Source organism: Mandrillus leucophaeus, unplaced genomic scaffold, assembly GCF_000951045.1.
Source record: "Mandrillus leucophaeus isolate KB7577 unplaced genomic scaffold, Mleu.le_1.0 Scaffold94, whole genome shotgun sequence".
Taxonomy (NCBI): Eukaryota; Metazoa; Chordata; class Mammalia; order Primates; family Cercopithecidae; genus Mandrillus; species Mandrillus leucophaeus.
This window is the reverse complement of record NW_012110252.1, coordinates 4,726,142-4,749,162: the sequence shown is the minus strand read 5'-3', so window position 1 is coordinate 4,749,162 and position 23,021 is coordinate 4,726,142. Positions and strand designations below refer to the sequence as shown.

At 43.4% G+C, this 23,021-nt stretch overlaps 1 protein-coding gene across 1 annotated transcript in view; it reads right to left on the bottom strand.

The window, feature by feature from the left end:
* Nucleotides 1–9,989: 9,989 nt before the first annotated feature.
* ACTR3 (ARP3 actin-related protein 3 homolog (yeast)) overlaps nt 9,990–23,021 on the bottom strand; it is a 124,112-nt gene continuing 111,080 nt past the window's right edge. Inside the window, exon 14 of the mRNA XM_011970307.1 lies at nt 9,990–10,277. Coding sequence (XP_011825697.1) covers nt 10,268–10,277 — 10 coding nt within the window. The 3' untranslated portion in view covers nt 9,990–10,267. The remainder of the gene's footprint in view (nt 10,278–23,021) is intronic.

The following is a 23,021-nucleotide window of genomic DNA, read 5'->3' as shown; positions in this document are numbered from 1 at the left end:
AGAAAGAATTCTTTCAAGCCAGGTCAGCTTCTGGGCTGTCCTGCAAGTTTAGAGATTCTGAATAGGACAAAAGGGAGAAGAGAGAGAAAAAAAATACATTTTCAGGTGATAGTTTTTAGGGATAAGGAAGTGAGAGTAGAAGACAAAGGCTTTCAAGAGACATCTGCTACCCTAGAAAAGGACATTAAAAAGAGAAATGATGGGGAAAGTATGTTCAAGATGGTGACTGTGTAATAAGAATGAACTAGCCTCACATGTACACTATGTGAGGAATACTATGCAGTCATAAAAAAGAGTAAGTTCGTGTCCTTTGCAGGGACACGGATGAAGCTGGAAATCATCATCCTCAGCAAACTAACACGGGAACAGAAAACCAAACACTGCATGTTCTCACTCACTAGTGGGAGTTGAAAAAGGAGAACACATGGACACAGGGAGGGAAACATCACACACCGGGACCTGTTGAAGGATGGCGGGAAGGGGAGGGAGAGCATTAGGTCAAATACCTAATGCATGCGGGGCTTAAAACCTAGATGATGGGTTGATGGGTGCAGCAAACCACCATGACACATGTATACCTATGTAAAAAACCTGCATGTTCAGCACATGTATCCCAGAACTTAAAATAAAATAAAGAACTAGCCTCTTTTCCATTTCAATAAAAAATCAAGGAAAAAAGTGAAATACTTATAATCACCTCTTGGCCACTTTATTAGATATGCCTAACATTCTGTAATGGAATTACCACTGTGAATATCCTATCTTGAGTTTTAATAATATTGCAAGGCAGGGAAGTGGAAAGAGCTTTGGTTTTAGAGTCTGGGCTCCTAGGGGGATGTGGACCCTCTCAGCCTCTACTTGCTCGTCTGTTGGGTGGAGGTCATCTTTCCTGCCTGTATTAGTCAGGGCTCTCCAGAGAAACTGAGCCAATGGGATATATACACGGAGAACTATTTATGTTAAGGAATTGGCTCAAGGGGTTGTGGCCGCTGGCATGCCTGAAATTTGTAGGGCGGGTCAGTAGGCTAGAAATTCAAGTCAAAGTTGATGTCATGAGTACAAATTCTGCAGGGCAGCAGGTTGGACGTTCAGGCAGGGTTACTATATTACAGTGGTAAGGAAAATTCCTTGTTAGTCTTTGGGAAACCTCAGTCTTTGTTTGGGCCTTCAACTGATTGGATGAGGCCCAGTCTCATGGTAATGGGTAATCTCCTTTGCTAAAGTCAGCTGACCGCAAATGTTAATCACATCTTTAAAAATATCTTCATACAACATCTAGACTAGCGTTTGACCAAACAATTGGTCATCACAATCCGACCAAGTTAACACACAAAGTTGATCATCACACTGCCCTCCTGCCTCATGAGTCATTAGTAATGCATCATTTTTACACATTTTGTTTACTGCTTTCTCTTAAGCACCTATTTAGTACCTGGCACACAATAGTCACAGCATAAATACTTAGTGGATGTATGGTATGATAACACTTGGAAATTACGAACAAATATATATGCTAGGCTTGACCAGTGTGGTTTGGGAGAATATGTATATTTTTGAGCATACACACTGAAGTCTCACCCATTCATGCCTTAAATTCACCATTAAACTAATACACCAGCCCAGCTCTTCTACTTCCAGAAATTATTTCTACAGATATACTCACACAAATGTAAACTGGCTTAGAAACAAGATTATTTATTGCAACACGGTTTGTAAAACAAAGGTTCAAAACTACCTAAATGTCCATCAATGTGAAATTTGGCTAAATGAACTCAACAGAATTTGAAGGGCTGAAGAAGCTTTTTACATACTGCTGTGGAAACATCTACGAGATAGATATACTGTTAGGCAAAAACAAGGAGCGTAACAACAAGAAGAGAATGATACTAGTTATATAAAAGAGTAAAGAAGGACTATATAAAATATATAAATGCTGTCTCTTATACACATCTAAAAGAGTAAAGAAGGACTATATAAAATATATAAATGTATCCTTTATGCATAATAGATATTCCTAAATGTGCATAATAAATTAATCATATTGGAGAGAGGCACTGGGTATCTGGGAGAAGGGGGTGGGACTGAGACACTTTACTAAATGTCCACTTACATCTTTGTAATTTTGAACCACATGAGTATACTGCTGATTAAAAAATTAAATTTAAACAAGGAAAGAAAATGAGTTCATTTAGTACTTGATTTAAAAATAAACAAGCAAATAAATTGGTTATTTTTTTTCTAAGCTTACTTATACCTACTTTTGAACTTGATGTTATCTCTTCTGGGGTCCGAGAATGACTATCTCATGGGATGGGAGGTATTGAGAAGACTAACGTAGGCTCAATTTCAGTAGGGGGAAGACTTAAATTTTAGATTTGGTGATTGATGTTTGACTTGTAACAGATCCTCCTCTTGAGGAAGGAAAGAAAGAGAGAGAACAAAGAGTTAGCTCAGAGGAATATTCCAGGAAATCGATCTGAGTCAGAAGCAGCAGGAAAAGTTTTTTAAGAAAGCAGGTGAAACACATTGGCCCAAACATAGCAACAGTGTAAAAAGAAATCCTAAATTATTTAGTTTAAAGACAAGATTCCAATGTCTGTACTGCATGCAGCCCATCAGAACTAAAACAAGCAAATCAGGAGAAGACTTTAGAAGATATTGTAAAAGGTGTATCCTTAGAAAACCAAGCTTGCAAACTTGCAACTCTCAGTTGGCCAGAGGGCGGCAGTTCAATCTGTGAATCCAAACTGATTTTTCATCTCTTTCAGGTCCCTGCTCTCTGCTTTCTAACATTTCAGCAACTCCCTCAAGCCTGAGAGGGAGCAGATAAAGAAAATCTGAATAGTTTATCCAGGAATTTGGATTACGAGAGTTTTTTTCTAATTCCTCTTCCAGTAAACTGGTATTTCTCTAGATCACAATCTCTACTCTTTGTCAACTGTGTGGTCCGTTTCTTGCTGTATCCATCAGGATATGCTGGGTTATACTGCAGTAACAAACATCCCCCAAGTCTCAGAAACTTTAAAAAAACAATGGTTTATTTCTCAGTCACACAAAAGTATAACCTAAGTTTTTGCACCTTCCAGACACTGTCTTCACTGTAGCACTACCATATCACCATCTACTTGCATGGTCACTGCAGGAGGGAAGAGAACCACACACCAGGACCAGCTCTCAAATACTTCCAACTAGAAGAGACCTGCCCCTCCTCCACTCACATTCCACTGACCGGAAAAATCACATAGAATGTCCATCTTCAGAGGGGAGAAGTACAATCTTACTGTGGCTAAAGGAGGACAGGAGGAAACACTGTCGTTCTCACTCTCTGCTCCTAAATATAAGAAGCCTTGCTATTATTGGGGTTTTTGTTGTTGTTGTTGCTGTTGTTTTTTGAGGTGGAGTCTCACTCTATCACCTAGGCTGGCACGTAGTGGCGTGATTTTGGCTCACTACAACCTCCACTTCCCAGGTTCAAGGGATTCTCCTGCCTCAGCCTCCCAAGAAACTGGGATTACAGGCATGTACCACCACACCCAGCTAATTTTTGTATTTTAGTAAAGATGGGGTTTCATCAGGTTGGTCAGGCCGGTCTCGAACTCCTGACTTCAAGTGATCCACCTCCCTCGGCCTCTCAAAGTGCTAGGATTACCGGCATGAGCCACTTCACCTGGCCTTGGGTTTTATTTTAATTTTTGAAACTTGTGTTATAGAGTTTTTTCCTGATGAGAGTGCCTGAATGAATTAACTTGTGAGACACAAGTTTGGCCACTCCTGGCCTGCTTCTTCTCTGACATAAACTACCATTTGAAAGTTCTTTTCATACACCAAGGCAACCCTAAAGGCTCTATTAGTAGTAGTTATTCCATAGGTTTCCATTTTTGTAAGCCATTCTCATTCCTTTTGTCACTCTACCTTGTCATTAATGACAAAAATTTGTAAAATTAGAGAATTCTGTTATCTTGGAACCAAGTTTCAGAAAGTCTAAACTGACAAGGCCCTTAGGAAATGCTTCCAACTCACCAACTTCCCACTGCACACTACAGAGGGGAAACCTGAAGTCCAGAAATGGAAATGACTCGCCAGAAATTACAAAGCAAATACATGGGCATTGTTTGAAACCACTAAATACGTAGTAATTTGTTATACAGCAATAGAAAACTCATGCAAAGTTGTGATCTTTCAAGAGTACTTTTATTTTAACTAGGCCCATATTAAGACCGAAAGCACCAATAGACACTAAAAGTTATCAAAAGATCTTGGCATTCCACAGTTGCTTCTGTGTGTAACTCAAAATATAATGTTATTTTTTTTTGAAATTAATAGCTTACATGTATGGTGTAATAGAAAAAGTTCCTTGTAGATTTTCTGATTACAAAAGTCTGAATCTTCTCATTAAAATAAAACTTTTCTCCTTTCTTTCATTTCACTGGCTAATCCACCATTGATTTTTAAGACAAAGAGCCTTAAATGAAAATGTCCAATTATAACATTTCAAAAATCAGGATAGGAATGGATGGTAGGGAGAGAGACCCTCCTGGGGTCTGGAAGTCACATTAATCTCAGTTATCCTCCCAGTAAACAGCCCGACTACCCTGGGAGACCAGGTTTCGTGGCAGCAGGGCATTGGCAAATGGTACTTGTACTCCTGACTGGGTTCTCTCGCTTCTGACGTGCTTCTGACAGATGCTTCTACTGCCATCCCCTCCAGCCATGCCAGTGAACTCAACAATCCACAATGAAATTACCGGATGCTATTCAAGCCACAGGCGAAGCTACTTTCAGGTTGCCACTGAGGGGAGAAAAATCAGTGAGGCTGATGGACTGTCCCAGGGACCAGGGCTGCCAAGGTCAGCTGAGCAGCCTGCCAGTGCTCCACTACAAGAGCGGGAGTCCCCCTCATCTGCGGTTTCTGTTACCCACAGTCAACCAAAAACATTAAGTAAAAAATCCCAGAAATAGGCAGTTCATAAGTTTAAAATTGCATGACCTTCTGAGCAGCACGACGAAATCTCAGGCTGTCTTCCTCCATCCTGCCAGGGATGGGAATCCTTTTTTGGCCCAACATTTCCATACTGTCTGTGCCACCTGCTCCTTAGTCATTTAATAGCTGTCTTCAATTATCAAATTGACTGTCCAAGTATCACAGTGGTTGTGTTCAAGTGATCCTTATTTTACTTAATTATGGCCTTAAGCACAAGAATGGTGATGCTGGCTTATTATTATAATTGTTCTATTATGTTATTATTGTTGTTAATCTCTTACTGTGCCTAATTTATAAATTAATCTTTATCATAGACATGTATGTATAGGAAAAAAGAGGGTGTATATGGGGTTCGGTGCTATCTGCAATTTCAGGTATCCACTGACAGTCTTGGGAAAGATCCCCTGTGAATAAAAGAAAGCTATTGTAAGTCAAAAGCTCCAAAAGCAACTTCCCCTTTCAGGGTAGCCATTGCTGTTCCCTCTATTCGATTATAAAGGGGTGATTGAGGAAGAGGCAGGGAGAGAGAATATAAAAGAGGAGGTGCTCACACCTGAGTAAAAGAGCAGATTTCAGGTCACTAAGAAATAGAAACTCAATTCTACACACCTTGAACATCTACAGAAGCCATCCTGGCAGCCCTTAAAGCTGTCCTGTACGGGCTGAGTGATGGCTTTGACTGCCTGCCTCCAAATCTTCCCACCCCCTTTGCTACCTGGTACCCTGGGCCAGGCACTTGACTTCTCTAAGCTTTCTTTTCCTCACCTGTAAAATGGGGCTAAGAGCAGATTCCTCATGATATTGCTTTGTGCATTGAATGAATTAAAATATATAAAATCATTGGCTCTGTTGTCTGGCAGATAGAAAGTGCTCACAATTCTATTACCAAGGCACTCTGTTTCTGTTTTTTGTTTGTTTGTTTGTTTGTTTTTAGAGACAGATTGTCGCTGTGTCACCCAAGCTGGAGTGCAGTGGCATAATCATAGCTCACTACAGCCTACATCTCCTGGGTTCAAGCAATCCTCCCAGCTCAGCCTCCTGAGTAGCTGGAACTACAAGTGCATAGCACCTCACCCAGCTATTTTCGTGGGTTTTATTTATTTATTTTTTTAGACAGGATGTCACTCTGTTGCCTTCACTGGAGTGCAGTGGCATCATTTCAGCTCACCAGACCCTCAGCCTCCCCAGGCTCAGGTGATCTTCCCACCTCAGCCTCCCAAGTAGCTGAGACTACAGGCACGTGGCACGCCACCACACCCGGCTAATTTTTGTATTTTTAACAGAGACAGGGTTTCTCCACGTTGCCTAGGCTGGTCTCAAACTCCTGAGCTCAAGTGATCTGCCCATCTCAGCTTTCCAACGTGCTGGGGTTACATGCGTGAGCCACCATGCCTGGCCTAATCTTTTTATTTTTAGTAGAGATGAGATCTCACTATGTCACCCAGGCTGGTCTCGAACTTCTGGCCTCAAGCAATCATCTCATCTCAGCCTTCTCTTTCTAATCATTAGTAGGCTTGCTGTCACCATGGAAGAAAAAAGACAACCATTCTCTACCTCCCTTCCCACACCCAGCAAGAGCCTTGGTCTTGTTTAAGAGAATCCACTTCCCTTGCTTACAAGATAAAGGCTGGTAGCACAGCTGTAGTTTTCCCTGTGTTTGGAGGAAGCGGCCCTACTTCAACCACTGGTTATCATCTCGCCCCCACTGAGCTGCCTGCCTTCCATGCAGCAGGCCATTCATGTGGGCAATTTATTTATTTATTTATTTCTTCATTTGGGGCTAGAGGCAACTAGCTTTCTTTAAGCAATGGAATCATGGCTCTGCTATTTCTCAGTTGAGAGGAGGTCTGGACTCAGCGTGAGGAGAAACTGTGTCTCTTGCCCATTCCAAGTTTCCCAGAGAATGAATCACCTCTGCCTAAAGGTGAATACGGATGGCCAGCCCAACCCAGCACAAATGTGCAGCCTCTGCATGCTGGTGCCCATCTGGAGAGGGGAAACCACAGATCATGCCTTGCCCAAGGCATTTAGCAGAATGCAGGCCAGCTCTCAGAGCAACAATAAAAACCAATGAGAAGAAACAGAAGCAAAAAAGATTATGGCTTTAAGCTATGTGGTCTTTATTTGAAGAGGAGTCAAGGAAGCAGCTTTGAACCCAATATGAAGAGGACAATGTAGGAGGCTGGTGGAGCCACAAACTCAACCAACTTTTGAAGCCAACTCACAAAGCTACATCACATTGGAAAGAAATTACCCAGAAGGCCTTTAGACTCACAGTTCAAAAATTACATTCCTTTGATCAACTTTCCAGCTTAGCCTTTGGAGGGCCTTTCTCCTCTGAGCCCTGTTGCTCAGGATACGATGAAAACACAAATAAGAGATTCCCGTGAAGGCTTCAGTCCCCACAGGGCTGGTCTACTTGGCCCACATGAGCTCCAACACCTCTGAGTAAAGTTGTCTGTCACTCAGATTCACAGGTGGAAAACTCAGATTCCAAAAGCCCCACGGATGAGACACAACAGCAGATATATTATCAGAGCAACAGTGAAGGGATGTTTTCCTATTTTCAGTGTAGAATCATTATCTTATGGTCTAAATATCCTGGTTAGAACATGGGGAGTCATTTATTCTCAAATGTGCCTGTTTCATTTGTCCACGAAGTGGATTGTAATGGACTCTTTCCCAAAGGGAGCAAGAGCAAGAACGGAAATGTAATTTATTTTTTATTGCTGAGTTGGGCCTTTTCAAATGATTTTTGCAGACATATCTTTAATAGATTTTCAGACATATTTTATTTGTTGAAAAATTTCCATGCCCTTGCATAATTTCAATTATTCAGTGGAAACCACAGTTTGGGGAATTGTTCCAGTCATTTATTCAGCCCTTGGAATAAGCCATATTTTATTACTTAAATTGATTACTTTGTCCATTTGGAGATTAGCTCAGATGAATGGGGATTAAGAGAGAACGTGTTTGAGATCCCTTCCCCCTGCAGTCACCCACAGGCCTTTTGCTTTTTGGAGTAGCTCATGAGCAGCTTCAAACCTGGCCTTTCTCATTGGTGTGGTCTTGGTGAAGGGGTTCAGGAGAGCGGGGAGTCTTTGAGGGCGTGGTTTCACTGAAGACGGTGCATTCAGCTGCAAGCCACAGAAAGCCTGATTGCAGAGCATTCCCAGGCAGCAGTCTGTTCATTCACAAAACAACAACTCTGCAACTAGGCAGTCACTGCTCTTCGTTCAGAGGTTCAGCTTTGAACCCAATATGAAGAGACGATGCCTCTCCATGTGTTTTAGCCAAAAATGGCTGCTGCAAGTCAGAGCGTCATGGCCATGAAGAAGAGGAAAGGCAGAAGGGCCACTTCAGCACGGCCTGTCTCTTTTTATTAGGAAATCAAAACCTTTTCGAGAAGCCTCCAGCTGATGTCTGCTTACCTCCACTACCACCCTTGGTCCGAGGTGCCATCATATGACCCAGTGCCTAGGATGGCTCCCACCTTCTTCCCTTCCCCCATTCTGTCTCTTCTCAATACAGCAACCACAGTGAGCACATTGAAGGAGAAGTGGGGCCGTGCCAGTCCTCCGCTCCAAACCCTCCAACAGCTTCCCAGCACACTCAAGAGTAAAATCCAGGCTCCTCAGGGGGGGTTAGGAGGACTGCGTGATCTGGCCAGCCCATCTCTGCACTGACTTCACCCCTACTGCATATTCCTGTCTCCTCCTACTGCACATTCCAGCCTGGGCTCCCACTGCTTTGTCACAGGCCAGGCACTCTCCCTGACTAGGCTTTTGCACTTGCTGTTCCCTCCGTCTGGCATGATGTCCGCCTCTAACCTCCCAGTTTACCCCCTCACCTCCTTCAGCCTTTGCTCACATTTCAGCTTTGCGGTGAGACCTTCCCCGACCATCCTATTCATCATTCCAGCTTCCCTTCCCCCATCCTTTCCATGCTTTACTTTTCATAGCATTATCTAATGCATATATAGTCATGTGTCACTTAACAGGGACACATTCTGAGAAATGTGTTGTTAGCCAATTTCATCATTATGTGGACATCTTACATTTTATTTACACTAACCTAGATGGTATAGGCTAGAATGCACACCCCTAGGCTGTATGGTATGACCTATCGCTCCTGGGCTACAGACCTGTTCAGCAGGCTATTGTACTGAATACTATTGTACTGAATAATTGTAACACAATGATAAGTGTTTCTGTATCTAAACATATTCAAACATAGAAAATGTACAGTAAAAATATGGGCTTCTAATCTTATGGGATCACCATCATATATGCCAACTGTCATTGTCCAAAACATCTTCATGTAGAGCATGACTGTACCTATTTCTCTTTTCTGCCTGTCTCCTCTGTGACCAAAATGGTGCCTGGCACATATTGAATGTCCTCATACCCTCTGTTGAGCGCTGCATAGAAGCATGAGAGAATGGATGGGAGAGAACTGACTTGCATGGCCTTTACAAGCAAGTGTTTGGTGCTCTGGCCTCTGAGCAAGAGGCCCTGAGGGGAAAGGAGATTGGGAATGACTTTTAAGTTGCCAAGAAATAGTGTGTGCCTGAAGTCAGGAGATCGAGACCATCCTGGCTAACACAGTGAAACCCTGCCTCTACTGAAAATACAAAAAAAGTAGCCGGCCCAGGTGGCGGGCGCCTGTAGTCCTAGCTACGCGGGAGGCTGAGACAGGAGAATGGTGTGAACCCAGGAGGCGGAGGTTGCAGTGAGCCGACATTGCGCCACAGCACTCCAGCCTGGGTGAGAGAACCAGAACTCCGTCTCAAAAAAGAAAAGAAATGGTGTGTGCCATGTAGATCCACCCACTCTTCTCCATGAAGGCGAATTCCCAAACTGAAACCACTTGCAAATGTTCATAGCAAAGCTGCTCAAATTAATTTTGCTTTTTCTCATTAAGTGAGAATCCAAAAGGTTAGTTAGAGTATTAGGTGTAGGGAAAGGATTAATAAAAAATAAGTGGGTCAGAAACACTGATAGACACCTAGACCCCTCATGTGTTATTTTATTCTTTAAATGCAGAAGACAGCCCTGTGAGATGGGTTTAGCAATCTACATGTCACAGAGGAGGAGCACGAGGTTCAGAGATGCTGAGTAATGTGTCCACAGACTCTCAGCTAGCATAGAAAGCTAGGGGTTTAGCCTCCAGGTTCTGTGTTCTCAACACTGTCCCAGGTGTTCTCCTGACAGATACATTGACGTCCTAATGTTTATATCTGCAGCTGAAAACTTGTCTTCTAGAAACCCAGGGACCGTGGCATCCTCACTGCTGCCTGGAAAACAATAAGATTGAAATTCTGGGCAAATTGTAAGTGTGAGTTCAGGAAGTCTAGGAAGACCCACTTGCCCTCAGCTCAAAATATGCCTCACCTATGTCCAAGCTGCTGCCTGACACTCCTCCAGCCAAGGTTAAAGCTTTTATGAATTTAAATGCTAACTGATTGTATCTAGGCTCACTCACAAATTACTCCTGAAGCTATTTTGATTTTTGTTTGTTTGTTTGTTTGCTATTTCACTGCTTGTTCGCCTATCACAGGCTTTTGCATGTCATCCTAGAGCGTAAGCTGTTGAGGAGAGAACCAGGTCCTGCACACCTGGCATAGCATTCTTCCCCACCTGTCAGTCTTAAACACTTGTTGACGGATTATTGTATAAAATACAAGACACACATCTCTGGGATCTATGTGTTTGCAGAAGTGTACTGTGGAGAAAGCAGGGGCCTTGGGAAGCACAGTCACCTCAGCTTCCATCCTAATTTGGCTACTTATCACTTATTGGATCTTCCACCAGTGTCTTCATCTCCTGAGCCCCCATTTTCTTTTTTTATTATTATTATTTAAAATTTTTGATCTCCATAGGTTTTTGGGGAAACAGGTGGCATTTGGTTACATGAGTAAGTTCTTTGGTGGTGATTTGTGAGATTTTGGTGCACCCATCACCCAAGCAATATACACTGAACCCAGTTAGTAGTCTTTTATCTCTCACCCTCTGCCCACCCTTTCCCCCTGAGTCCCCAAAGTCCATTGTGTCATTCTTATTCTCATAGCTTAGCTCCCACTTATGAGTGAGAACATACGATATTTGGTTTTTCATTCCTGGGTTACTTCACTTAGAATAATAGTCTCCAATCCCATCCAGGTTGCTGCAAATGCCATTAATTCGTTCCTTTTTATGGCTGAGTAGTATTCCATTGGATGGATATATATATACATGTCTATATATATATCAGAGTTTCTTTATCCACTCATTGATTGATGGGCATTTGTGTTGGTTCCACATTTTTGCAATTGCATGCTGCTCTAAACATGTGTGATCAAGTGTCTTTTTTGTACAATGACTTCTTTTCCTCTGGGTAGATACCAAGTAGTGGGATTGCTGGATCAAACGGTAGTTCTACTTTTAGTTCTTTAAGGAATCCCCACGGTCTTTTCCACCGTGGCTGTACTAGTTTACATTCCCACCAGCAGTGTAGACGTGTTCCCTTTTTTACGGCATCCACGCCAACAGCTATTAACTTTTTTAGTTTTTAATTATGGCCATTCTTGCAGGAGTAAGCTGGTATCACATTGTGGTTTTCACATCTGTAAAATGGGGCGACAATACCTGTCCACTGGTTTATTAAGAGGAATGAATTGCAAGACTGTACTTTCAGGGATTATTTCTATAGTTTGCTGCTAGAGAAGTTTCTCTGAACAGGTAGAGCCCCGGAAACCACCGGGTGGAGGCGCAGCATCCTCCCCTAAGCTGAAGCCGGCTGTTGGTGTTGCTTCACTGCAACTACCTTTTGCCATGGATGATGGTCCTTCTCCTCCTCTGGCAGAAGGAGAGGGAGAGGATGTAAGTCTGAGTGGTAGCGCAAAAAAAAAAAAGTGGGGAGATAAGTTGGGAATGTTTGTAAAAAGCCTGGCATAGTGTCTCACCTTTCTGGTCAGAGTCAGAACCAGAATGAGCGCCCCTTGATTATGGCCACCGCTCTATGGCCACTGCTTTAGCTGACTGGGACAGCCTATTGGAAAGAGCTCTCAAGAGCAGTTCCTTCTTTTCCTGAAGTGCCAGAGGCTCCACTGTGGCATCATCTCAGAGAAGCATTGGAGCTCTAGGAGCAAGAGAAAAACAGGCAGGAGGACAGGGTCACTCCAAGCCTGCCCTGAAGGAAGACAGAAGATAGTCAACCTTCAGTGAACAGAAGCCACAAGGCTTGGTTCCATCCTGGGCTCAGAACACATTCAGAATAGATTCACCGGGCTAGAACAAGAAGCCAGAAACACTGCGCCTCTGGACACAACAGTCTCTCAGCCAGCCACCGGTGAGAGGGAAGGTGAGTGATGCAGGATGAGAGAGCACCAAGGTTTCTCTCTGAGTCCATTTCTAAGCACCAAGCCTGCCCTCTCAACTGTTTCCAGGAGTGGCAACCCACCTTCCCACCACACCCATCTATTCCTTGGGACCGGTAGCAGAAGCTTCTCAAATCTCTTCTCTACCCCTCCAGATGTGACTCTCCCACCTTTCCCTGCAGTGCAGTAGATTACCTCTTTCCCTGACCCACCCCTCAGCTTCTACAGCAAACGCGGTTGTCCCCCACTCCACTCCTCAGCTTCCATCCTGATTTGGCTACTTATTGCTTATTGGATCTTCCACCGGTGCCTTCATCTCCTGAGCCCCCATTTTCTTTTTTTTTATTATTATTATTTAAAATTTTTTATCTCCATAGGTTTTTGGGGAACAGGTGGCATTTGGTTACATGAGTAAGTCTTTGGTGCACTGTGGTTGACGACTGCAATCATCTCAGATGTGTGGCTCCTGAGTGTGTGAATCATGGCTAGTCCGAATTCAGATGTTCTCTAAGGGCAAAATGCACACCGGATTCTGATAACTTAGTGTATTCGTCCATTTTGCGTTGCTGTAAAGGAATACTGGATGCTGGGTTATTCACAAAAAAAGGAGATTTACTTGGCTGTCACTTCTGAAGCCTATACAAGAAGCATTGTGCCAGCATCTGCTTCTGGTAAGGCCTCAGGAAGCTTCCAATCATGGTGGAAAGTGAAGGGGGAGCAGGTATGTTACATGGACAGACAAGGAGCAACAGAAAAGAGGAGGTTCCAGGCTCTTTCCACAGTCAGATCTGGTGGGAACTAATAAAGCAAGAACTCACTCATTAGCATGAGAAGGGCACGGTGCCATGCATGAGGGATCTGCCCCCATGACCCAAATACCCGCCGCCAGACCCCACCTCCAACAGTGGAGGTCACATTTCAGCGAGAGATTTGGAGGGGAATCTATCTATCACTTAGCATTTTTTAAAAAGCAAAATATCTCACTAATGCCTTTTTAGATCGATTACGAATTGAAAGGATAATTTTGACTACAGTGGATTAAAATAAAATATACTGTTAAAATTAATTTCACATGGGGTTTGTTGCTGTTTTACATTTTTAAACATGGGAACTAGAAAATTCTAAATTACATTGGAGGCTAGAATCCATGGCTCACATAATGCTGCTGTACAATGCTGGTGTGAACTATCACGACACTGTTATACTATTATCATTTGTTTTATCTCTGCCTCACTCACTAGACAGGGAACTTAAGGAGAATAGGAAGAGTGTCTTCCATGGCTATGAGAGATGCTTAATAAATGACAAATATTCCATAAATACTTGTTGAGGGAATGAAGCTATGATGAAAAAAAACTGAAAATATTCAATGATTCTGAAATATTTTAAAAATCACTCAAAATCATGTGCTGTATTGACTTGCCCACAACACTTGTCTCCTTGGTGTAAAGATAGCATTCAATTCGTGTGCTTGGTATATGCTAGAGTTTGGTTTGTTTGACCCCTCCAAATCTCACTTTAAAATGTGATTCCCAATGTTGGAGGTGGGACCCGGTGGGAGATGTTTGGGTTATGAGAGAAGATTGATGAATGGCTTGGTGTCATCCTCAAGGTAATAAGTGAATTCTTATCCTATTCATTCCTGAAAAAAGAACCTGGCACCTCCTTTCCCACCTCTCTCTCTCTCTCTTTCTCTCTCACACACACACACACACACACCTCCCCACCCCACACACACATACACAATGTGATCTCTGCACACTGGCTCCCTTTGCCTTCCACCATGAATGGAAGCAGCCTGAGGCCTCACCAGATGTAGGTGCTGGTGCCATGCTTCTTGTATAGTCTACATATCTGTGAGCCAAATAAAAGTCTTTTCTCTATTAAACTACCCAGCCTCAAGTATTTCTTCATAGCAACATAAACAGATGAAGACAGTATGCATGCTCATGTATTTCCACAGGTGTAAAAGAAATGAATCTTCCAACACTACACTGGACCTCATGCACGTAAACTCAAGCGTGACTGTTGCCCTGGCTCAGAATTGACTTACAGTTGGCTGCCCCATTTACTTCCTTGTGGCCCTATGGGCAGTCCTCGAAACAGTAGCATGAGCACCACCAGGGAGCTTGTTAGAAATGCAGAGCTTCCAGCTACACTCCAGACCTATTGAATCAGATCAGAAGCTTCTCTATAACCAGATCTCTGGTTAATTGTAGGTTAATTGTAAGCCCTTAACATTTGAGAAGCCTGAACCATGTGTTTTTGTTTTTCAGCTCTAAGGAAGAGAGTCACCTGGAAACTTGGCTATTATTCCTTTTTATTCTCCACACATTTTTTGCTAAAAAACATCGTGAGCATTCACTTTGCGTAAGGTGTTATGAATCAGACACATGGCTCTTGGTTGTGTGACTTGTGTCACCCATTACTGATGAGCTCTTACTGTTCGTGGAGGCAGCTGGACACCCTGGATGCTGAATGCCAGACAGCTCTTCAGGAGGGCTCTGAAGAAGCCAGAAATGGTACAAAATGGCCCCGTGCCTGCAGAGAATCTATACACAGCACTTTCATGAGTCTTGCATTCTGAGGGCGTCCAGAGGAAAGAAAGCAGCCAACACTGCCTTTCTCCCAAGAAGGAAATTTTGCCAGAATCTGTTGGTCTCCATGGAGACCCCAAGAATCTGCAAAGCCTCCATCAGCGTCCTGGTCCCCAGGCTCAAGTTCAAGCAAGCTTAATTCCCCTTTGTCTGGGTCTCTGGAGTAGCATGAATTTTGTTACTTTGGGGGAATGCAGATTTTTTTAGTCACATCTGTGTGTTCCTGGAGAGTAAAAGCAACTCAAACTGGACCTGCAGCAGTCTTCAGACACTCTGTGGCTGGGGAATTGCCGTGCAGCTTCAAGGAACTCTCACCTGAAAAATCAGAAGATGCAGTGACCAGAATTCTTTCCCTCCATTTCTATAGTTACAACTGCATTCACCTGGTCAGTTAAATGTATTGAACACCTGTGGTGTTTACCATAAAGCATACAGAGATCATCCTGTCCAAGCAAGAAAAACTGATGTGTCAACAAGCAACAGCTTGAAACACTGGCACAGCCAGGCACGGTGGCTCACCTTGTAATCCAGCACTTTGGGAGGCCGAGCCAAGCAGATCACTTGAGCTCAGGAGTTCAAGACCAGCCTGGACAACATGGTGAAACCCTATCTCTACCAAAAAATACAAAAATGAGCAGGGCATTGTGGTGCATGCCTGTAATCCCAGTTACTCAGGAGGCTGAGATGGGATATTCACTTGAGCCTGGGAGGTCAAGGCTACAGTGAACCAAGATGGCACCACTGCAACCCAGCCCGGTGATGGAGGAAGACCCTGTCTCACCGAACACGAACAAAAACAAAACACAACAGAGGAAACAGCACTGGCATGGCTTTCATTGCTTCACATCTGGTAAATAAGCCAACAAACTCTTGACCCACTAGGCTTTGGGTTCCAGACAGGCCCTGGTCCATCTCACCACCTCCCTGCTCTCTGCACTCCATCACTACTGGCTGCTTCCTCCCTAACAGCCTTTATCTGGACACCTCCTTTCCCCCTCTTCTTACCTAGTTCAGCCTTTATCTCTCAGCTCTGGGATCGCTTCCTCTGGGAACCTTCCAGATGTCCAACGGCCTGTGTGAGCGAGGCCCCTGCCCTGTGCTCCTGGAACCCCTACCTTTCTCCTTCCTATGTTCTCTTCAGTCATTTCTGCAGATACCCTGAGTGACAGCCTTTATTCCATAGGCTATGGAATCTGAAAATGTTTGAGCAAGGGAGAGAGAAGATTAAAGTTTGGGAAAGATGAGTTTGACAGCTGTCAAGAGAGTATGTTCAACAAGAGAAGAGACTGCAGGCTCAGAAAGGAAACTGGAATGATTATCTTTTAAATGCCAGACCTGGGGCTGTTTTTTGAAATATTTTCTTATTTGTTTTTCAAGATGTATCTGCGAGTAAGACATTATTGTCCCCATTTTTTAGTTGAAGAAATTGAGACTGAGAGGGGTTTAGTGACTCGCTCAAGGTCACACAGCTGAAACTTCCGGGCCTGCCTGGTTTCCTAACTCTGCCTCCCAGAGAAGCTGTTGGAAAAATTCCTTATGGGAAATAATAGAAAGGAGAGGACTGACCTGGTAGATGTCATAGGGACGAATCAACAGAACGCATAGAAGATGGTATGTGGGGCTGGAGCGTTGGAAGAGGAACTCATCCAAGATGACTGAAGTTCTCACCAGGCCACTTCCTTCCAGAACCTTCCCCAACAACTCTCCCACATGTTTCCTCAGCACTCTGTGTTTCCCCCATCAGAGCGCTTTTCGAGGTGTTTTATAATTCCTGGTCTGTTTGGCTCTCTTCCCCACCAGCACCTGTCTGTGGTGTTTACTGTTGTAGCCCCACAGGGAAGCAGCGAGCCTCTAAGGGCTCAGTGAAGTCTTGTTAAATGAATGACGGAACAAAGGACTGGGTGATGGAGAGTAAGGACACCTGTGGTGGATTTATAGCGAGAAGTGCTTGGAGCCAAACACGGCATCAGCCAGCCAGAGCTAGTGGGGCAGCTCTCTGGGGTGCACCTGGAGCATTCACCTGTGAGGACCTCTGTGCCTTATTTTCACTAAAGAACAGGATTCTTCCAGGTGAAAGTGAGGTGACTGGACAGGGCAAGGCTGCAGCATGCTGCCTCAGAGGAGACCCAGCTCAGTGCAGCCAAGGCTAGGTACAAAATCGATAATTCCACAATTGCAAATCTCAGAGAGTCCTCTCAGTGATTTATTGGTCACTGCATTTGGCACTTGAAGAACAATTTATGTCATAACTTGTAAAACTTTAACAACATGAAGCACTGGTTTCCCTCGAGAGTTTGCAAGGATGCTGTGCAGAGAGGGACAATCCTTGTCTTGGCTCTTAAAATGGCATCTACCTCAAACTTTCTCTGTCCCACATCTGGGGAAGGCTCAAAGAGCCCTGCAGATCTGTGATCACCACTTTCTCCTCTCTGGAAGCTGTAAAAAGTCCTCCTCATGCTCTAGGGGTGTCTTAATACCTCCCCCACATCTCTCTGCCAGCTCTAATCAATGTGTCATCATCACCTCCTGAACAAACTGTGCACTCACCTCCTTCTAGTCAGCTTCCAATATTTCTTCCATCCTCACCCGTGCCTCCATATTATTAGTAGATTAGTTTTTCTAAAAACTGGTCAGAACTAAGAGTTAAAAGCACAACTCCTTAAGCTGGCATGCATCACCCTCCATCCTCCAGGCTGTACTGTCTCTCTCTGGACTGACCTTCCACTGTGCTTCTGCACATTCACCATCCACAGCCAAGCTAACTTCCAATGCCTCCTATTGCTCATCCTCTGCCTTCCAGCCATGTTGGCACTCCCAGCCTAGCATGCCTTCTCTCCAAGTTCTCCTGTCTAAATCCCTACTGGCCTTCTGGAATGTATTCAAATGCTATGTCCTCTCTAAAGTTGATCCCAGTTCCCTCAGTGAGAATTAACTTCTCTCTTTATATGTTCCTGCAGTGCCTTCTTTTTATCTGTCATAGAATTTTCCAGTAGATTATCTGGTATTGGAGTTAACTCCATGAAAGTTTGCAAAGGCAGTCCCACTGCATTACAGTCTCATTTTGTATGTCACGGGTAAGTTCTGTTGATAAATAGCAACCCATCCATAATCAACACATCAGCAGGCTATTCCTATGTTCTTTGCAACCCAAGGGTTTCTGTATTTAATGACTCTAATTAAAACTCTTAGCATATCAAAGGAATTTTTTAGAAAAACAGCAATAATTAGCTTTGGAAATTTCCACAATTTGTTACTTTGTCAAGCTCAGTAAGCACTGGTTTTGTCGTTGGTGTTTTTTTGTTGTTTTTTTTTTTTTTCTGCTTGCAAATGTTTCAAGGAAAGCTTTGAAATCCTGAACCTTACCATCTAGTGAGAAGAAATAGCAAGGGTGACCATTTTGAAACCCTTCTTTCTTTATTTCCCTCTCCTCTCTCAAGTGAAAGAGACACTGTATATAGTTTTTAGGGAGAACCAACTCAAAGACTTATTGTTTCCTGTCTTCTGGATGATTCTTATCAACCTTCAAAAATATACCAGAATCTTCATATTTAGAAACCTTTTCTTAAGCTAGTTTCTCACTCCAGTAATGGCACCAGCAAAACTTCTTAGAAGAGATTGTCTCTACTCCCTACACTTACTGCCTCACTGCTTGTTCTCTAATTATTAATTTATTTATATTTACATTGCATTAAAAATATAGATCCATTGTGCAAAATTAGAAAATACAAATAAGCTACGTGGAAACTTAAAGTACCCGTGTGGCAAAACTGTTAAACCCATGGCAAATGATACTTCCCAGCTTCCCTTACCATTGGGGTGAACACTTGCATTTCACTGGTGAGTGAAACACATTATTTCTACCCCCTTGTAACATACAAGTGATAGTGATGTGTCCTGCTTTCCGGCAAGGACAATAAAATCCCCCATGGACACCCCTCTGTACTCTTTCTTCTTCTTGCAAAATCGAATAGCAAAGACTACAGCAAGCTTGGAAACCATGTTTTTAAAGTGGCATAGTCAATATTAGTCTTGGTCTGTAAATGACCTCTGGAAATGGACTTGAGTTTACCCTAAGCCAATGAAGAAACATCTACTCAAGAAAATATATAAAAATTCCATACAAAATGTGAAGGTCTGTGGTATTTGAATCAAGACTCCTTTTATCTCCCTCCCCACAGTTCAGCAATGTGGAAACTGCCCTCCAGACTACTATAGCCAAGAACATAGGGCAAGACTGTCACATTTCTTATTCTGCCCTTAGCACCTTGTTGCCAAGGCCAAGTCTTGGGTGACTGCAGTCAAGATGTAGGGTGCTCTCTGTTTTCTTCCAATTCCCAGCCATGAAATGAAGGCTTCATTTTAGATGTGGCACACTGAGAATACTGGGGCCTGATAGCCCTTGCCTTCATTCATGAGACAGTGGCTCCACACCAGGACTGGGAAGCTGAGAGAACCCTAGGCTGCAGCCCACCCGCTAAGCTTCTGGAGTACCAGTGTCACTCAAAAACAGGCTTGGCACTGTCCCTACCCCCAGCTCCAGAGTCCTGACTCAGAGATTTTTGCCTAGAAGGGAAAACTGGCCATAAAACAAATAGCTTCTAAACTCTTCCCAAAGGAACTGACTTTATTTGCAACAGAGTAAGCCTAAGAGCCCTCTCAAGAACAATGGAGGCCGGGCGCGGTGGCTCAAGCCTGTAATCCCAGCACTTTGGGAGGCCGAGACGGGCGGATCACGAGGTCAGGAGATCGAGACCGTCCTGGCGAACACGGTGAAACCCCGTCTCTACTAAAAAAATACAAAAAAACTAGCCGGGCGAGGTGGCGGGCGCCTGTGGTCCCAGCTACTCGGGAGGCTGAGGCAGGAGAATGGCGTGAACCCGGGAGGCGGAGCTTGCAGTGAGCCGAGATCGCGCCACTGCACTCCAGCCCAGGCGACAGAGCGAGACTCCGTCTCAAAAGAAAAAAAAAAAAAAAAAAAAAAAAAAGAACATTGGAGATTGCAGTGGGAAGAGATTCATGGATCTAATGAAGATATAGCCTAGACTGTAGACTGGCTAGTTTACTGGAGAGGGGTGAGGAATAAAGCAGCTCAGGGGAGCCCTGATGTTAGAACAAATATTAAACACTGACCTCAGAAACTATTTCTACAAAGAGTGACATCAGCAAGGTGGTAGACTAGGAAGTCCTAACCCACATCCCACCACAAATGCAATGAATGATTTAACAACTAGCACACACAGAAATAATCCAAGAAATCTCCAAAGCACAGTGAAGAAGCTGCAGCAACCCAGTAGAGAAGAAAAACTGAGAGTGACCACGTAGAAAAACATAGGAAGCATTTTACCTGCATCACCCCATCACGCAATCTGGCACAGATCGGCAGTGCCACCACAATTTTTATCACCAGGGACCCCCACAGTCTTTGTCAAAGCTGCACTAGTGACAGAGCTGCCCAGAGTCCACACTGCTCCCCCTCCCCTGAGCAAAAGCTGCTACTGCACCATCCCTAGTGCCAGAGTTGCCATATCCCACATCCCAGCCCTGACACCACCTCACACACACCTACACCCTGGAACCCCAATGCTATCATCACATACTACACTCTCACCCCCAAATCCTGTTGCCAAGGAGGATCCCCTCAGCCATCACTTCCCTTTGCAGGGGAAAAGGAGAACAGGAATTCACTTCACAGCCAAAGAAGTGTGACAATGGTTTCGTGCTCATGAAATTCACTGGTCTTACCGTGTTTCTCATCATTTTGAAGCAGCTGGCTTGCTAAAATTGTGGAATGTCATTTTGAAGTCACAGATGCAGCGCAGCTAGGTGACGATATTTTGTAGGGCTGGAACAAATTTCTCCAGACTGCTAAATATGCTCTGAATCAGTATCCAATATATGCTACTATTTCTCTCATTTCAGCATTCATGGGTCCAGGAATCAAGGAGGGGAAATAGAAAGGCCACCACTCACCATTATCCCTAGTGACCCACTAGCAAACTTTTTGCTTCCTATTCCCACAACTTTATGCTCTGCCAGCCTAGAAGTTAGTTCCAGAAGGAAGAATGCTTCCATCAGGCGACACGACAATGACTCCATTCAACTGAAGGTTAAAATGCCACCCAGCCACATTGGGATTTTCATGTCTCTGAGTCAACAGGCTAAGAAGGGAATTACAGTGTTGACTGGCATGATTGATCCAGACTACCACTGGGAAATTGGACTACTATTCCACAGTGGAGGAAGGAAGAGTATGTCTGGAATAGAGGAGATCCCTTAGGGTATCTCTTCATATAACTATGCCCTGTGATTAAGGTCAGTAGAAAAATACAACAACCCAACCCATTAAGGACTACAAATGAAATGAAGGTTTGGGTCACTCCACTAGGTGAGAAAACCATCACCAGCTAAGGTGCTTGTTGAAGACAATGGGAATACAGAATGGATAGTACAAAAAGGTAATTATCAATACCAGCTATGACCATGTGACCAGTTATAGAAATAAAGACTGTAACTGTCATGAGTATTTTTCTCTATTTTGCTTAAAAATATGTTTGTGTGAACTGTCACAAGGACAGAAAATCAAACACCACATGTTCTCACTCATAGGTGGGAATTGAACAATGAGAACACTTGGACACAGGGCGGGGAACATCCCACACCGGGGCCTGTCATGGGGTAAGGGGATGGGGGAGGGATAGCATTAGGAGAAATACCTAATGTAAATGATGAGTTGAGGGGTTCAGCAAACCAACATGGCACAAGTATACATATGTAACAAACCTGCACATTGTGCACATGTACCCTAGAACTTAAAGTATTAAAAAAAAGTTTATGTATATATATACATATATTAAGCAAATATCTTTGCTTTATTTCCTCTCCTATTCCTTTATCATGTAAGATAAGATGTATTAACTTTATATCAGTATTTAAGTATTGCTAATTTTATGTCATAGTATTTAAATTATGGATTATCAGGAGAAGAGTAAATATCCCTCAAGGACTTTACCTCCTCTTCTCAGGAAGGGTTTGGTGCATTTTCAGGTGTATCATGTTAGGTTGAACTATGACCTTGTTATTGTCTTCATCTGAAGATTAAGTATGGCTTAAGGAGATACATGTGGATGCCAAGTTGACAAGCAGCGAACTTGTAATGGTTAATGTTAGGTGTCAGCTTGACTGGGTTAAGGGATATCTAGATGGCTGACAAAGCATTATTTCTGAGTCTGTCTGTGAGGTTGTTTCCAGAATAGGTTAGTATTTGAACTAGTGGACTCAATAAGGAAGATCTACCCTCACCCAGATATGAGCAGGCACCATCCGATCAACTGAGGGCCCTAATAGAACAAAAATGCAAAGGAAAGAATTTGCTCACACCCTCTCTCTCTCTCTTCTAGAGCTGGGAAACCCATCTTCTCCTGCCCTTGGATATAAAAACTCCAGACTCTCTGGCCTTCAGACTCTGTGACTTTCATCAGTGCTCCACAACTCAGTTCTCAGGCCATCTGCTTTGGACTAAGAGTTACACCATCAGCTCCCCTGGTTCTCAGGTCTTCAAAGTTGGATGGAGTCATGCTACTGACTTTCCTGTTCTCCAACTTGCATATAACACATTGTAGGACTTCTTACCCTCCATAATTGCATGAGCCAGTTCTTCTGACAAATTTCCTTTCATATGCCTATATCAGACAGATAGATGATAGGTAGGTAGGTTGGTAGATAGATAGATAGATAGATAGATAGATAGATAGATAGATAGATAGATAGATATGCATACATACATATTTATTCTATTGGTTCTGTTTCTCTGGAGAACCCTAATACCGATTACGGATGGTTAAAATAAAAAAGTCATATAACAAGTGTCGATGAGGATGTGAAAAAATCAGAACCCTCATATGCAGTGGAAATTTTGAATAATACAGCCACTTTGGAAAACAATCTGGCAATTCCTCACACTATCAAATATAGAGTTACAATATGACCCACCTAAGTACATGTATTCTACTCTTAGGTATATACCCAAAAGAAATGAAAACATATGTCTTCACAAAATCCTGCACATAAGGCTTCATAGCAGCATTGT